The sequence below is a fragment of the Rhea pennata genome, chromosome 4 (assembly GCF_028389875.1).
Source record: "Rhea pennata isolate bPtePen1 chromosome 4, bPtePen1.pri, whole genome shotgun sequence".
NCBI classification, from domain to species: domain Eukaryota; kingdom Metazoa; phylum Chordata; class Aves; order Rheiformes; family Rheidae; genus Rhea; species Rhea pennata.
Window position 1 is genome coordinate 74,672,010 of NC_084666.1, and position 18,293 is coordinate 74,690,302.

An 18,293-nucleotide genomic window follows, 5' to 3' on the forward strand; every position below is an offset into this window, starting at 1 on the left:
GCCAATGGGCACGAGCCAGCCGCGGCGGCCGCGTGATTGGGCGGTGGCTCCGCCCTACGAGAGGCGAGCTCGCAAAAAGGGGCGGTGACGGCCGGGTCGCGGCCGTTAGGCGGGTGGGGCGGGAGCCGGCTTGAACCGGTGGCGGTTGGCCGTTTCCGGGAGGGCGGGCGGGCGGCGGCGGCAGCGCAGGCTGTGCCGCGCCGCGGTGGATGATGCGGCTGCTGCGCGGCGGCGCCCTGCGTGCGGTGGCGGCGCCGTGCTTCGCAGGGGCCGTCAGCGTGGTTTCCTTCACGGTCACGCTGTCCTCTCTGGGCGCCCGGTGCTGCTGCCAGCTCCGCCCGTCCCTCAGGTACTGCGGCCCGTGGGCGCCGCGGGTCCGCGGCGGAGGGCGCCCGCCCTCTCAGCGGACGCTCGTCGAGTGAGACCCAGGAGGCGTAGGCAAGGTATTGGGTAGCCCAGGCTGTAGCCGTTGCCATTTGACCTGGCAGAAAGTGCAGCAAACCCTCCTTGAGACCTAAGCGAGCACAGTTCTTTTAAAAAAGAAAAGCAAAAAAGGGGGGCAAAAAGGCAGCGTAGCAATTTCTGATGTGCTAAGTGAAGCTGCTAGCACATGCAGAAGTAGACCTTTCCCCCGGCCTGTTAAAGGAAGAAAGATTTCTTGCACAGGGTGGTTTTCCAGGTGAACTTTCTCCAGTACCTCACCACTGTGCTCCCTGAGTATGCCAGTGCATGAGCGTTGCTGACAGCTGTTGAAAATCTTAATATACATTTTGCAGAAATTACTATTTTTCTTACCTGCTGGAGGTGACTCCTTACTGATTTAAGAGAAATGCCTCCTCCTACCATCTCTCAAATAGCTTGTTTTTAAAACATGTTTGTATGTTACAACCCCATGCTGGGCTTTAGGCTTTTTATCTAGTGTGATCTCCTTTATTTTTGGAATAGTTAAATCTTATTCTGAGTATAGAAAAGCCAATTTGTGTGCTGAAGGAAATCTACATAGAGTTCTTAGAAAGCTTGGGTGTCAGACACTGTAACCCGAACAGCTTTTTTTGTACTTTATTATATTGATTGGTATTTGATCTCTCATGGCAAAGTAAAATTACTGGATGTCACAAGGATTTTTCCCTTTCACTGAAGAAGTTTGCTTGTTGTAGCCTTATTTTAAGTAAACGAAATGCAAAATGTGTTGTGTGTAGTGCTGTCTTATCTGATAAAGCACCAAATTATAGTTCAGTGCTCGTAGCAACCTGCAGAGTTCAACTGCCTGGGCTTTCCTGGATGCTTTGTAGTTGCCTTTTATCAGGCTACCTTTCCGTGTGAGAGCGGGGAGCTTGTAAGGCTTTGTCAATGTGTTGATGAACTGCCTACCTAGAGAATTAATGCTGAAGGAGGTCTTCAAATGGTATTTCATGATAAATATCTCTGAGCTGTAATTTCTAAACAATTGATAACTGTGATCATAGTACTAAACACAGTAGTGAATGACCATCTGGGTTCTTACCTTCTCACTGGTGCTGAATGTATGTGCATGTCTGGTGGAACTTTGCTAAGCTGTAGGTGAAATGCAGAGTTTTTGATCCTGTGTACATGTTTACATGCCTTCCAAAAGAAGCAATAATGTGTTGCTTGAGGGCTTTTTTTTGAAAACAGTCTGTCCTGCCTTCATAATTTAACATTCAGGCTTTGATTTAAGTAACATGGTTAATAGTTAACGTATAAGTTGCTTTTTTCTTTGCCATTTTTTTCTTTCAGTAACTTTTCTCCAAACCCTTGGTCCCATCTTCACTCTCTAAAAATGTTTGACAGTTGCAACGTGAGCAAGTTCTACCACAGCAAAGCTCTCACCTCCCCATATCCAGGATCAAATATTGAGCGTAGCCAAGTTCCTGAAGATAAAGTGGGCTGGTTGACTGAGTGGAAAGATTATGATCCTGTGGAGTACACTTCAGTCTCTGTTCTTGCTGGACCCAAGTGGGCAGATCCCCAGCTCAGGTGAGCAGAAGTGGTGTCTCCTCTCTTCTGTGTAAAGGGAAGAAGGAAATACTTTTTAATTAATAAATAAAAATCATAAGATCATCAGCTTCAATGACACTTTCTTCTACAACAATTTCTGAAAGTAAGGACCCAGAACACTTGTCAGAGAACTGAATAGTTTGGGTCATCCTTGGAGATGATGTTGGAAGTGTTGGAGGTGTTGTTTTAATTAAATGGTGATTTATGTAAAAGACAGCAGTGTTATTGGAATAATGAACTAATTGGAATAATGAACTACTATTTATTCTACGTAATGCTTTTCTTTTAAGTAAAATTCTCATAGTCCTTTCTGGTTTGGTTTTTAATCATTGTTGACATCGGAGCTGGAATAGTGCTGTGGTGTTAAAATTGGGAGAAAATTTTCGTATGGATATTTATTCTTCATAGATTGAATGTAATGAAAAAGAAAAAGTAGTAATGTAGAACTGTAGTTCTCGAGTGGAGCAGCCTGACTGAAGAAATGCAAAAGCTGCAAATGTATGTCCACTTACATTATATGTATGCATTCTATTTCCCAGGGAATGCCATATGCTTCTTTTCTAGAAGGTTATATGCATCTAATGTAACTTGTGATTATATTAAGTGGTAATTCATGTCTATGCATAGCCATATAAAAAATTGAAGGTGATAGCACTCTATTTCAGTCTTACCTTCCTTATTTCCCACTGCTGTGTGAACATATGTTTCCATTTACTATTAATTGGGTTTAGTATTCTACTGATCACAGGGCACTCTATTCTTTGGGCTTTTCAGAGCTGGCTATCTTCTGCCAAGGCATGATAGGGAAAGTATCAGTATTCTCTTACTAGATGTGTTCTTAATACTTGCAAATGCAGAGTCAATTTTTAGATATTAGTGTAATTTCCTAAACTGTGTGTAAAAAGTTAGTCAGTAGCTTGAAACCTGTGATGGTTTGGGAAGTGATTTTGGGAAAAGAAAATATGCTTCCAGTGACAGATGTCTGCTTCTCCACAAATGCGCAATGTTGTTTTCAAAGGTGCAAAAGAGAGATAGACACTGAACTTGTTTTGAAAGTCAGTGATTCACTGGCAGCTTGTAACTGGTAAATCATACCTAATAATACCAATCTACCCAGTAGAGGTGTATGAATAAAGTTTTCAGAACCTCAACTGTTTATTTCTGTTTACTTTTTCAAAAAATATTGTTAATTTTTTTTAATTAGTGAAATTTGATAGCTTTGTCAGATGGATAAAATCTGTTTATATTCTCTAATCTTAACACCACCTTTGAAACACTTGTGTAAATGAAAGCGCAGGGAAAGGATGAGTTAAAGACTTCAGAGTGGGCACGCTTATATGTCTGCAGATTTAATTACTGAGGGAAACTAGTCAGTAAATACTGAGACCTTATAGCCAAATAGAAGGAGGGCCTGGCACTTAAACTCTGGGAAAAACTGGACATTTGTTAAATCGTTGTTGTTGCAGATCTGATGGACCTTCAAGATCTTGGGGGACACAAGGATATTACATTTAGTAACTTTTCTCTATTAAATTGTTTTTTTCCACATAGTGATAAAAACTTTTCTCCCAAATTTAATGAGAGAGATGGAGAAGTAGAGAGAAAAAGTCTGAATGGCTTGTATGTGGTTGAAAATGGGAGGCCTCGGTGAGTAATTTTACTTAAATATTTGTTTCAGTGATACAATTTTAGAGTTGTATCTCTGTTGCTGCTCTGTATCAGTTTTGTTAGATGCTACCTGCTAGAACAAAATCAAGGTTGTCTCTTACTGAAACAGGAAAAAATGATACCTCAACACCAGAAAAAATCTTTCTGGAAGAAGCCTGCAGCAGAGAGGCATTAAAAGGTTTCAAGGCAATGCAACCCTGATGGTGGGTTGTGGTGAGACTCCTGAAGGAAGAGAGGGGTGTAACTCTGACAGTAGCATACGTGGGTTAAGTTGTGTTTTGCCAGCCTGGCTAGGTGTTGAGGCAAGCCCTTGTACCACTCATGCATACTGTAACAGAACAGCACTTCCTCCAACTGGTAAATCCTGATGTAGCACAGATGTGTACTCTTATTTTTTTTCTGTGATTTGTAAATTAAATGCTCTGTGGATCTGTAGTGTTGTGACCTGAAAACTATGCATTAATTCTTGTATGAGGTTTTCTGTGAACAATGAGAATAATGTGTGATCTGGAGCATCACAAGACAGATCTGGGAACTTACAAAGCAATTCTACACTTGTTCTTTCGTTGTACTGTCAAACACAGAACTTGTTAGAGGGGGAAAAGCATACTTGCTTGTTCTTGCTCTCATTCTTTCTTGCTCTTTAAAGTGTATGTTGGCAGTACGTGTATCTTGCTATCCTTTTGATACTTCAATTTGTCCTTCAGCAAAACTACTTTTTTAGTGTGTTTGGAAATGCATATGGGAAAATAGGTCCTTTAACAATGTGCCACTTCTTATTTCAGAAATCCTGCAGGAAGGACTGGTCTCGTAGGCAGAGGATTGTTAGGACGTTGGGGACCAAATCATGCTGCTGATCCTATTGTAACTAGGTAAGGGACAGACAACTGAAAGGTGATAGGAAGCGGACAGGAATATACACACCTTTTTTTTTTCCTATACGTCTGTGAACAAGCATTTACTTGTCACATAGATTTTGTTGTGTGTGTTTATGCATAAGTCCATATGTATCTATAGACACATATAGACAGGTGGAAAATCATAAATTTCTATTTCTGGCTCTAGAAAAGAGCGAGAACTTAATTCATAACAAGCTATCTCTTCTGAAATGTTGAGGAAGCTAACTAAAAATAAAAACAAACAAAAAAAGAACGGAAATTGTACCTTGACAGGAATACACTATACAAATAAAATCTTCTGTAGTGAATGTAAAAATTGGAAAGGGTACATGATATTTTTACAGTGTATATGTTACGTGCCAAAAAGACCTTATACAAGTTATCAAAAATATGTTATCCAAGATTCAAGAATTAGATTTTGTATCTGTTAGTGACTCAATTTCAAAATAGGTAGTGTGCTTTGGCTGCACTGTTGGGAATACTAACTTGGCTTAGAATGCTGGGGGAGGTTAGTTTTAAATTGGCTGGTTTTTGTTTAAGTGGAAGTGCATTTATTTTTTGATGATTCTTTTGTCTTCAAAATCTCTGTGTGTACGCATGCACTAAATATACAACACAAAATGCAATTGAAATTGCTTAGGTGACAAAGGTGCAAGCTAGGAAGTGCCATATTGAAGATGAAACAAATGTTACTAAAAAAAAAAAAAAAAAAAAAACCTTAATGTATTTTAATTTTTCTGCTTCCTGAGTCTCCCAGTACTGCTTCTGCTTTATTTCCTTTAAAGGAAAAGAAATGCTCAGGTTCTTTTTCCATTCATTCAGATATTTTTTTGCTTAATTATAGCAGATCTTTTAAATTCTTTACTGAATGCTTTGGCAGGTATTTGTTGATTGCTGTTGGTGCTAAGTGAATAAGTGTTGCAGTCTAGACTTCCTTATAGCAGAAGAGGGCATGATTATCCTCATCTTACGTGAAGGCAAAATAAGTTAGTAGATAAACCTTCACTGTAAGAGTTGCAGTTGTTACGGATGTGCTGGACCTAGTGATTAAAAATAGCTGCTGCTAGCGACATGGTTAAAATAATACAGTGGCTGGGCAGTTTCTGCTGCTTTGGCTACAATGCTGTGTCATGTTTGTCTGTAGTTTGTCTGATGGTATAGAAGCATCTGCCAGTCAAGTAAGTTTAACCTTAGGCTCATCAGCAGAGGCTCCACCTCTGTTTCTCCTCACACGCAGACATGTTTGCTTCTCTGCTCCATGTTGCTTTTCTGCTTGGTAGTTAGTCATAATTTCTGCTGACTCTTCAGTTGTGAACTTTGTGTTTCACATAGCTGGTCTAGGGATCAACAGCTTAGCACCTGGAAAAAGATGCAAATGTTATTAGTGGACTCATGTGAAATTACTTGCTCTGAATTAGATCTTCTGGGAGAGTTGTTGTCTGTCTTCACCCTTGTCTTAGTTGTTGGCTTCATTTGCCATATAACAGCAAATAGTGTAGGAGTCCTGCTATTAATATTTCAGATCACAATTTGACTGCCGTTTCGAGAAGCAGAAAATAATTTTCTTGTTTGTCATCTTCCATAGGTGGAAGAGGGATAGAAGTGGCAATAAAATAGCTCACCCAGTTACTGGCAAAAACATTCTACAGTTTGTAGCCATCAAGAGGAGAGATTGTGGGGAGTGGGCCATTCCAGGGGTAAGAACAAAAATATTAGAACTGTAGACTTCCCCTCTTGTAAGCTCGGAGAATATAACTGGTATACATGTGATAAAATTGTGCCTTTTGTGAATGATAGTGTTGTAGAGATGATGGGAAATGTTTTGTAATCTATAATGTTAATCAAAACATCAGTTGTTTTCTTCTATTTCTTCATTTGTTCAAGATAGCATTTTTGCTTCTTTTTGACCATATTTTTGTTCAATGTAGATCCATTGCAGTTTCTGAATGAAGCATATGCTTGCTTTTGACAAATTTTGAATTCTGAGTATAATGTAGATGGATGCAATATACTAAATACCGGTCAACAAAAATAATAAATGGAGTCTGAAGGATACTGTACTTTTTTCTTTAAGGGAATGGTAGATCCAGGAGAGAAGATTACTGCTACACTCAAGCGAGAATTTGGTGAAGAAGCCCTGAATTCCTTGCAGAAATCACCTAAAGAGAAAGAAGATTTGGAAAAGCAACTACATAGACTATTCAGCCAGGAACCCTTTGTGGTAAGCTTTTGCCTTCTGTGATTGCCTTCTGAGCTATCCAGGTGACTTTCACCTATTAAGAAAATATGAAAAAATGTAGCTCTAGTTAATAGAATAAGCTGTGATGCTCAGGTTTTTATGGTATGTGAAGTTGAAGGAGATACTGAACATTTTTTATGGGCTACTGTATCTGAGGAAAAAGCTTTTAATCACTTCACCTTGTGCAGTTTATGTTGTGATATTGAACTTGTTCTGTTTGTTCACTGCTTAGGTGTACAGAGGATATGTGGATGATCCTCGTAACACTGATAATGCCTGGATGGAGACGGAGGCTGTGAACTATCATGATGAATCTGGTGGGTAACTCCACTTACACCTTTAGTTGCTCTTTACTAAAAATACTGTTTTGAAATTGAGACATATGTTAGACTGAGACTACCAGTGGAAGTGGAGTAACATGGAAGTCAGGTGTAAATTTTAGGAATAAGAGAAATGGGTGTGAGGAATTCTGCCCTACTAAGATGCTCAGCCCTGACAGGTTATTGTTACCGTTCCATTTATCTCAGTCCTAAAATAAGGAAAATAAGAACTTGGCATAAGAATGATTTATTTTTCCATAAGCTGCTTGTAAATCATTAAACATGTCTTTTTTATGGAGACCAAACATTTGACAAATTTTATTTCTTGTTACTGTATTTATCTTAAGTTGGTTTAATTTCCTTTTTAATGAATCTACGGAGGAAGTATGTACTGGGATTTTTAAAAATTTTTCTTTCAAGAGCTACTGTGTACTTCAGGAACGCTACCTCAGGCCTTTTTCAGATACTGACTACATTTTTGGGCTTTGTTTTAATTGTCTTAGAGACCTTTTGTTTTTGTTACTCTGCCTTACTTTCTTTTGTAAATAAGTTGTAACGAGCATATATATTCATAGTTCTTAGATACATCTCTAATCTTAGATTCTCATCTCTAAGCTCTCTAGATAAATCAACCTAGTTAGGTATCTTTCTTGTAGGTTGAACGGTGCATTCATAAAAGGACATTTCTACTGTGCTTTGGATAGTTTAATAGATACAGTGGCAATGCTGAAGATGACACTTGATTTAACACCTCAAGAATTAATGAAGATTTTTGTGCTTTGGGTCTTTGTTTCTGATACACATTTGCTTAACATTTTTTAAAGCATTTCTTTGGTTGCTGCCTATTAAAGACTTGAAGTCTTTTTGGCAACCAAAGGTTGAAAACTTAGAGCAATTCAGAAGCCTTTGCTGCATCCCTTAAGTGCTATTTTAACTTGTGGGGCTCTGAGAATTTTAATTATTATGTATTTGCATAAACATATTTTAGTTTCAGAACTCAATGCTTCTCATGAGGAAGGCATTGTTAGTTTAAAAGAAATAAAACAAAAATCTGAGGAAAGGTTGTGGTGGTGAGTGCATGTTGCCATACTGTTTTTAGTAACTTCTCAGGCTACCACAGGACCGTTTGTCCCACTTGTCAGGTTACACGGGAGTGGTGGCAAGGAATTATGGCTCTGCTGTGCAAATTTGCTTTAAAATAGTGTGGATGTGGGAAAGGCTTCTGGTACAGAAGCAGCGGAAAAACAATTAGTTTTTATATGAGAAGTAGTTGAAGGTTGCCTACGAAAGAGCCTTGTAGAAAGGAGGAACCGGTCGGATGTGAGAATGAAAAGCAGGAAAGATGTAATAGTGTATCCTAACTCTTTTGTTTTGTGATCAGGTGAGACAATGGATAATTTGCCTCTGGAAGCAGGTGATGATGCTGGGAAAGTGAAGTGGGTTGACATCAGTGAAAACCTCAAGCTGTATGCAAATCATAGTTACTTCATTAAGCTTGTGACTGAGAAACGGGGAGCCCATTGGAGTGAAGATCCCGGTCATGAGTGCCGTGAATGATGTTTCTGAAAATCAAATATGAACTAGAAACAGACATACATAAGGGAAATAGCAATTTTCCAGTATTTAAACTAACATGACTTTGTTCTGTTTGATGCTAAAAATCAGCTAGCAAGATCTCTTCTGTCATTCAAGAGGCAGTGCTACAAGTGATATATAATTATGAGTTTGTGTAAAATGTGTATGCTGTAGAGGTGTGGGCTTATATGCCAGATAAATATCTGGTGGAACTTCTGGCTGCAATGAGACATGATATAATGGAAACTTCTAGAAGACCTAGTCGCTTCTTTTGATTTCAACTAGTGTGAAATGAGACCAATGTTGAACTGCTACCTTCTCCTTTGTTGTAATTATTGATAGCCGGTTCTTAATATCTCTAGATTTGCATGACAGTGTTCGGATTCTGAATTGTTCTAGTACAAAGGCTGGACATTTTAGCTCTGCATCTCTGCATTAATTGCTTGTCAGGAGCAGAAGTCACTCAGGGATGTGAGACTTCTGGGATGACTGTCTAAGCACATACTGTAATTTACGTGTTACATAATAAAGTGTAGTTTTTTGAGTGGTTTCACAGGGCTTTTGAGCAATTTCCTAATTTTAGAGATTAATTTTCATTTAATTGCTTTCTAGTATACGCTATTGATGGTATTCATATCTGAATGTGTCCTACAGAGAATTTTAATAGGAAAGAACCTTAGGCAGATGGTCTCACTGGTTGCTGTCATGTAAGTATCTCACCTTATCTTATTTGTGACAACTCAGTGGGATATACTTTGCAGTGCGTAATCCGGGAGAATAAGGATTAAAGTATGTTACCTTTCAGTGAAAGTGAGATAAGATTATTCTGTTCAAGACTTAGAATGTTTAGTTACTATGATAATAATCAGTCTTCAAACTAGCATCTTAACTCTGTGCACAGTTTATGTAGGCACATGCACTGACTAAAACATGAGCCAATGACTGGATGTCTTGCTTGTACTTGGATTTTACTTGGTTAAACATAAACCCCCTTGCTTGAGTTAATCATCAGCTTAGTGTATGGAGGGACAAGATCAACAGAATTATCACTCATCAGCTCAACTGTGTTAACAAACTGTGTGCGCTGTCTTCTAACTTGGAAAGTAAAACTGGCTCAAAGTGACTTAAGCTATTTTACTTAGTATTAGAATAGGCCATGCATGAAATTTGTTCACTTCTCTCTCCTGATGAGGAGCAGCTTTCTTGCTTACCGATATCAACCTCAAAATGTGAGGTTGAACAGTTCAGCTTTTTGAGTTGTCTACTAAACTGTGAATGTTGGGAGCATTTTGACATGTGGTGGAAGTGAATGGCAAAGATCCCTAGCCATAACTTCTAGTGGATGGTAGGACTCTGCTTTCTAAACACTTCACTGATCACCCTTAACTTCAAAGCACTGTTTCCTTTCAAAATGCATTTTCAGTATATAGCATTTCTGCATATAGCTGGTGACCTGTAAGATTCTGTTGATACTATAGTTGAAAAATCCTTTTTAAGACCATGACTTTTTTGTTGTAATCTGCTTAGTGACTATGTATAGTATACAGGAAGATGGCATGTCTGTATTTCTCTTCTGTGCTTAAAAGGGTATTTTCTGCTTCTATTTATTACTTTCGGAGAGTGTAACTTGATTATTGTCTTTGGGTGAGCCAAATAAGTTGATTGTTTGCTGTTCATCCATCTCTCTGCCATGTTTTGCCTGATCCTTATGGTAGTACAGCTGTTTGGGAGGCTGTGGCATAAACAGGATCATGGGAATGGACTGCATTAAACTGATCTTCCAAAATAGATTTTTTTCTGAAGTTTAAGGAACTAGAGTCAAAAGGCACAGGAATTTAAGCTATTTTTGCGATCAGAATGAGCATCTCTTTAAACATCAAATATTCTACAGTGGAGAGCATGCAGACATGTCAACTTTTTATTTGAGCATCGTTGTTTTTGCTTCATCAGCATTTTCAAGCATTTATGCTGACAATAGTTGCACAACATTTCTCCCTGTGTTTGTAATCAAAGTATAATTGCTGTTAATTGTGAGGTACAATAATGTTTTTATGTAGTATCATCTATATAGTGTCAGAGTTGATTACAATAAACCAAAAGTTGTGATTGAAAACTTGGGGTGCAGGGTGGCTTACTGAATTTTTGAGCAAGATGATAATGTTAGCACACTGAAAGTTGTGATTGCCTAGAGTCTTCTTGTATTAATTCTGAAGCGGTTCTGAGATTCTTGGCCACATTGTGTTTAAACAATGATTTTAAGGCTTGCTTCTTTTCAATATCATCCCCCCTCCCAATTAGATGATAAAATCTGAAGAAGGATGATAAGAATCATGGGTATCCTGGGGGTTTTGTAATGTTAATAGCTTACTGCATGCAAAGAAAGATGTGTTATGGCATTTGAGTTTTTTCCTTTCCTTCTTTGACGACCTTTTCTTCCATGTGTAACTTCATCTAGGGCCTTATTAAAACAACATAAACATTTTATGTTGCTGTATAATCTTCCATAGGCTTTCTATATATAAACAGCTTTTTTCAACTTCATAGATAACATTTGATGGCTGCTTGTGCAAACCCTTTCGTGATGTATCAGATCTCAGAAACATAGAATGGAGACTTGAAAATATCTGGTAGAGAAAGATAAAAGACCTGAGAGATTTTATGTGCAAATGAGAATGGACAAATTGCATAAACTACCTTCCCTTTTTTAGCTTAAAAAGTTCCCTTCCCTTTCTGTTCCTGCTCATTGGAAACGGGATCACTGAAATTACTCAGGTATGTTTTTTTTCTTCCTTAAGAAAAGGTTAAGAGACATAATTTAATGCTCAGTATTTATTTAGGCTGAAAAGGAATGAAGCAAGATTTGAAGGAGCTGTGCACTGTTACCAGCACATACTGTAGAGGCATATATGTGAAACACAGGAGTTGGTTTTATCTGCAGCTTCCAGTATGTCGGTAACACTAAAAGTGGGAATGAATTGTAGAAAATTGCAGAGTATCTAGAAGCGTTGATGCTCTGTAGGAGACATCATTAACTTTCCAAGTATCTGCAGCACAGAAAAGAATTGCAGATTAGAGTAGGTGTTGTTATTTTAATGTATAATTAACACATAAAAAGTGTGCCATTAGCAGCATAATTGGCTGTTGAAAATGTGACCATAGAAGCAAACCTTCTTTCTTCCTGAAAGATGAACATGCAGTTAATGATGGATGAATGTAAGAGGGACTATACTGTGGCATGTCAAGGCAGCGTGACTTTTTTTCTCCAGCACTACTGTTTCCAAGAAAGCACTTTACATAATGTGCAATAATAAGGATGAAAACATGACAAGAAAATAAAAATTTTGAAAGTAGCATACTCACCGAAATGGAAGAACTGCACTGTTTCCATGGCCAATCTGTTATTCCTGGAAAGAAAAGTTTAACTCACTAGTTATTAAACTAAATTAAAGCATTTTTTTGTCAGGATAAGTGCACTTACATGCACATATTTGATTGTCCTCTGTTCTAAATAAAGCTTTCTAATTAGACCATTTTCTTTGCAGTTGAATGTTTGCTTGGATATTATGCTTTACAGACAGTAATCCAGCATTGATGCCTATTTGGGTTGTGCAGCTTATTGCGTAACTGTAATATTGAAAGTGAGAACAAGGCAAATGGAGCTGCGTTTTCTGTCAATTTCTGTACGGTGTGGAAACTTTTTATTATGGGTCATGTTAGCTTTTATACTAAATCAATTAGATTTGTTAGGAAACTTCTGGTATGTATAATGGTAGAGAGTGTCATTTTTTTTCCCCTTTTGCTTCTCCCACCAGTTACTGAGCTCATTTTTGTCTTAAACTTAAATATCAAGACGACACATAGTCGTTCCTCCAAGACTGGGATACCCTAAAGACGAATGTTCGAAGAAAATCCATGGACTACTATCAGGAGTATGAGTTCTGAGAGAACTTTATTTAACTTTCTCCTAACAGAAGAAATGTTCATATGAAAGCCATTGTTACCTCTTAGTTCTAAAAATTTGGCAATTGGAAAGCAAAAGGTTTACTCTGATTAATCTTTTAGGAGTGATTCAAGAATAAAACAGCACAGCTAACATCGTTAAGGCATTAAAATATTTAATAGTACAATCATAATTGTTTTAATGACATAAAGTGACAAGAGGCTTTACTAAAAGGCAACATTTGGAATGATTTATTCAAATTGTATTTTAACTCTTAAGTCCTCAGTTGCCTAAAACAGTTGAAATTAAGGCAGTTCTTCAGAATATACAGTATCTCATGCATCTGGCTTAATAGGCCTGTGTCTTAGCAGTACCAATGCTTTGTTAATTTAAGCCTGGCATTTAATGCATTTGAGGAGTTGCCTTCTCAGTGATGCCTGGCTTTAGTGTTATTGTACGCATGAGTTGCGCTAAAGAAAGACTGACTCCTTACTGGAAGTGGAATCATTTGTGTGGGTTAGAGGATAGAAAAACATTTCAATCCAGTAAGTTAAATTTCTACTACAAGTTGAATTTACTCAGTGAATATAAATATGGCCTGTCAGATTTATAGAGGCATGAATGAGATGAGAATCAGCCTTATAACACTTAAGTGTTTTGAAATGCAGTTCCAGGAGTGGTGTCTATATTACGAGCATTGGTTTCACTATAATGCTGGAAAGTTGCTTCCTAGAAGGTTAGTAACCTTAATTGGGGAAGATGGTGACCTTCTTTCTTGGACACAAAAAAATTGCATGATTGTCAGGTTTCTGACTTCTTACGCCCAATTATCAAGTAAACAAAAAACATTTTAATGCAAACGGTAGTTGTTTCAGCATTCTATAGCTGTCAGTCTAAAGTGGACTTGAAAAGGAGTAAAAAATATGGGCATAACTTTCCTGTCTATTTTTCTAAGATAGGCCACAGAAAAGAATTTAGATGCAGTTTTGTCAAATATGCAGAATTCAGTTATGAAGGTTCCCTAAGGCTTGAACTATAACTTAAATTGCAGTCCCTCCCAGTTCCCTTTTATGCTGATTTGTCATTCAGAGGATACTCTCACAGTATCACTGTTGGAGAGCTACCTGGCTACACGTACTTTTCTGCAATATTTTGTTCCTTTGTACCATGTAATAGCTATTACCTTAAGCTGCCTCAGAGGAAGCCAGGGAAGCACTGGAGAAAGCTGTGGTGGCTTGAAAAAGCCTGGAGGACGCGGAGGAAAGCGTTGATAGTACTTAATGACTAATCTTGAGTTCTGTAAAATCAAAGTTCTGTGTCAGGATTTTCCAATCAAGTACCAAAAATAAATAGTTAAACAAATTTTAGAACTAGTGAAATAATAAACAAGAGGCTTACCTCAAAACTCTCTGAACCAGAACTCTCATCACTGCTATCCAGCTATAGGAAAGAGAATTCATTTCCTTTAGGATAAGACATATTTCATCCTCCTTGTAAGACTGTTATCAAGTAATTTACTGTGTTTTTTTTGTCCTGTTAGAAAGCAGTTGTGTCAGAGAAGGAGCTTACTTTTCTTCAGTGTCTAGAAAATTGTCAGCTGAAATCAGTAATGGAAAAAAATTCAGATCCTGTTGATAGCCTCGGTATGATCTTGTTACCGGTACATATAACTTATTTCTTTGAAGTTTGAGGGCTTAATCTTAAATTATAAATTTGGAATGGGAACAACATAAACACATTTCAGCTTGTACCAAACAAATTATTATTAAGGACTGCCTGTTAGCTAAAAATAATGCATTTTTCTGTTTAAGATTTCCCATATCTGATACCTATTGAGTTTTTTGTTCAGTACTTACTGGTACTGGGAGAGCAAAGGCAATACTCAGAAGACAAGAAAGCAACAGGAACTGCATTTTGATAGAGACACCTGTGAAGGAAGTTGAAAGTAGTTACAACTTACTGTTTTGGCAAAAGGCAAGATCCAAGGGAGTATGATGCTCTTCTCAGTGTAGAGAGAATGGAAAAATCAGACAGCAGGAGCTGTATTCCTAGTTCTGAATGTGGCTTGTGGTATGACCTTAATTGTGTCATCTGTGTACATTATTAGCATAGTCATAGCATATGCATAGTCAGGACAACACATTACGTGAGTAGAGCTTGTTATGCTCTTGCTTTCTGCTGCTTCGCCTGTGCTTTGATAGAGCTACTGTCTGCATTTTTCCCCCACTCTTTTTCTTTAATTTTACTCTTTCCTAACGATGCGTATTGAAGCTATTTGCATTTTTTCTTTTAAACTAGAAATAATTGGAGATACATGATATCTTTTGAATAGTTCTCATGTGCTTCCCTTTCACATACATACAGTATAAGCTATGCCAAAAATAATTTGTATTTTTGAAAATTACTGCAGATAACACTTGAGCATTTTGCATTACCTTTGGTTTGCATGTTGAGCAGCTGGGCAGTAGATCGGACCAGAAGTTAGCTGCCTCCGGTGATATCATTGTGTGAATGAGTGGTATGTGTACATATATAGGGTGTCCAGTACTGGCTTAAATCAGAAAACCACACATGTCATGCATCATATCTTAAGACGCACTGGAGTTTTAGTTTAATTACTCTTCATCTGATAAAGCAGCCAGATCATTTTATGACTCCTACTAATCCTTGAGGATTGACAGTTTTGGCAATGGAAATGCACGTGTTATGAAAGGAATGTTTATTTTATCTTTCTCAGATCTTCTGATCTTAGGATTCTGCATTTCGGTGTTGCTGTGCAAATACTTTTGTGATAATTTCAGCATTCTACCCTTTGTTGCTAACTGAAAAGGAGAGTTAAAATCTCAAAAATGAGCTCAGGTCTCCTGAACAAATGTGATCTTGTGAATTCCAGTCACTAACTTGAGGCAAGCTGTATGCCAGCAGTGTATTTGCAATTTGAGCTGCGTTCACTGGATATACTTGGGTTAAGCAAAAGGTTGTCAGAAACAAAGCCTCTGAAGAATACGTTTTCAGTTTCAGTATATTTGCTTTGTGTATCTGCTTCTGTGATATTTTAATAGAAAAGGCTTAATTGGTAATTTAAAAGATTAAATGGATACATTATCTGAGAGAATCTTGTAGAAGGATTTTTTGCGTCTGCAAAGAATGCAGATATGAAAAGAAACTTTTGCATTAGTAAAAGTTATCTTAAATCTATTCTAGACTATTGACATCAGCAGCTCAGCACCATGTTCTTTTCTTTTTCAATGTATTTTCAAGAGTGTTAATACATTCTTGTTGGATCACATCTTTGCTTTCACTGTAATGGATAAAGATGCAAGATTAAATCCAAAATGTATTACGAAGCAATCATTTTACTGCCTTGAAGGCAGCATAGTAAATAACTTACGTGAAATGGTGTCGAGTGGGGAAAATGTCATTTGGGGTTCCTAGTGTAAGGATGTTTTTTCAGGCCTGTCTTCAGGCAAAGCTGTGTTCTGCAACAGACTGAAATTGTGATTCTACATCTGTTAGAATCTGCCAAGTCAGAATCCATAGAGACTGTGGCAATCTCCCATATTTCCTTCTTTAAGTCTGCCGTGTGGTGCTGCGAGTGGATTAAACCTGACAAAAATGCTGCTGAAATCAGACAGTGGGAACAGCACAGGGAATTTCAAAAGGAGATTCAGATTGCCACACTGAAAAAAAATAAGCAAACTTCCCTTTGGCAGTTACCAGTATTCTTCTGATTTGTTAATGTTGGCTTAGATTCTTGTAACTCTACACATGCGGAGGACACACCTAACAGCAATTTCAGTGGAACAGCTTACTGGGAAGCTGCTTTACTGTGCCACTTGCTGGAAACCAGATAGTGCTGCCTTCAGTAATGCTGAGGAGTTACTATTCCGGACAGTTATGGATGGCAATATGGATAGCACTAAATATTATGTGCTATTTTTAATAATTTTTCTCAGAATCTTAAGGCATGAGCAGAATAACTGTAACAATGTGTATGATTTAGCCAAAGCTTGTATATCAAAGATTGCTCATACATTTTGAGGAATGAGCTGATTTGTGGTGTTTATGATGATTCATTTGTTCTTTAGCCTTACAAAATGTAGCTATTTTCTGTTAAACCTAGTCTACTGTTTTTTTTTTAATATTCAACTAAGTTCATGCTTGCCTTGCGAGTCGACTGACTGGCCTCACAACAGATGACAGCTAATTGGATCAGATCCTATCATTTATGTTTAAGAACCTCTTTATGTTGAGTAGTGTATGTAATTAACAAAGTTGATTGCCTCCAACACACCATTCTAAAAAACTGAGCACAGACTTGATCTACGAAGGACTTGATCCTTTACTCTGATACTGTATAACTAATGCTGTCTGGTCTGGTGTCATACCTCTAGTGGATGGTTTGGATTAGAATATGACAACAGATGAAATGCAGATCAATGTTTCTCCTGGAATATCCCAGACGCTATCAGTCTTCAATTTGGTTTGAAGATTGTTTTCATTTTTTATGTCCCGAAATGGACCTGTCTAAGAATATCTACTGCTGATGGTTTTTGCCTCATTTGACATTGACCCAAAAAAACCCCGAATATAGGGGTCAGGAGAAATCAATATTTCAGGTATTTCTAGCCCTGTCCATATTTTAGCCAGTTGCAACAGATTACATCGTGTCATACTCAAGTGTGTGCAATGACTGCATTTGAGTGTATTATATATGTGTGTGTATATATATGTGTATTAATATATTTATAACCAGATTTCTAATTGGTTTATTAAAACAAAGTGTAATCAACCCTACAGAAGGTCATAAGTGATAACTATCTCTGACTTACCCTACTACAACATTATTAAAACATTAAGCATTGATAAACATTAAAATGTAACTTAACCTAAAATTGTAATAATATATCTAAAACAATGACAGGTTAAACTAGTTTTCACTTAGAAATCTTATATTTCTATTTATAATTTATAGGTTAAATATTCAAAAGTGAAGCTTTTTCCCAGAATATAACAGCTCAAGTGGAAATTTCTAATGTAGCACATTGCTGATCACAGTATTTATCAATGTGTACATCAGCAAATTCTCCTTCTGTTTTTACAGAAGAAATGTAGAAGTGGCCACATCACTGAACTTAAAAACAAGTGGGGTGTTGATGTGATGTTCCATACACTAGATGCTTCAAATCTCCAGGGCTGCAATAGTCTTGGTGATGACAGTTGTTTTTCCTGCAAAACTTGGATTGTTGAAAGGAAAATTTTCTGTGCTTGTGATAAAATTCCATTTTGCTGTATTTTTTTCCAGAGCTTGGCTGGAGTGGCACAATGGTAGGATTTAGTCTCTGTAAAGAGCAGGATAGTCCCTTTTGTGTTGTCTCTTCGTAAGAGGGTCAGTGAACTGTGTGCAATTGCTTTGAGCTGGCTGACTCATGGCTATAGAAAGGGTAGATAAGCAATAGGCTTTGATCAGACAAAATAAGATATTGAAGTTACTTCCTCCCTAAGAGATTTCAGGCTGAGTCTCACAGATAGGATCTTCTTATATGGAATTAGCATAGAAGATACGTTTTTGTGTATCTAAACCAGGTTGAATTGTATAAGCTGTTGTGTAGTGTTACAGAATCTGAAGTGTGTAC

General features: G+C 37.6%; 1 protein-coding gene across 3 annotated transcripts; it reads left to right on the plus strand.

Moving 5' to 3' along the window:
• Nucleotides 1–176: 176 nt before the first annotated feature.
• Nucleotides 177–10,830, plus strand: NUDT9 (nudix hydrolase 9). Of its 3 annotated transcripts, none has more exons than XM_062574335.1 (8): nucleotides 177–349; nucleotides 1,756–1,995; nucleotides 3,568–3,663; nucleotides 4,470–4,556; nucleotides 6,169–6,280; nucleotides 6,658–6,804; nucleotides 7,055–7,139; nucleotides 8,524–10,830. In XM_062574335.1, exons 1-8 carry the CDS (start codon nucleotides 210–212, stop codon nucleotides 8,697–8,699), a joined length of 1,083 nt encoding a protein of 360 aa, XP_062430319.1. In that variant the 5' UTR covers nucleotides 177–209; the 3' UTR covers nucleotides 8,700–10,830. The 3 variants fall into 3 exon arrangements, with proteins under 3 accessions (XP_062430319.1, XP_062430320.1, XP_062430321.1); XM_062574336.1 differs by having other exon boundaries at nucleotides 1,810–1,995; XM_062574337.1 differs by having other exon boundaries at nucleotides 263–443.
• Nucleotides 10,831–18,293: the final 7,463 nt, after the last annotated feature.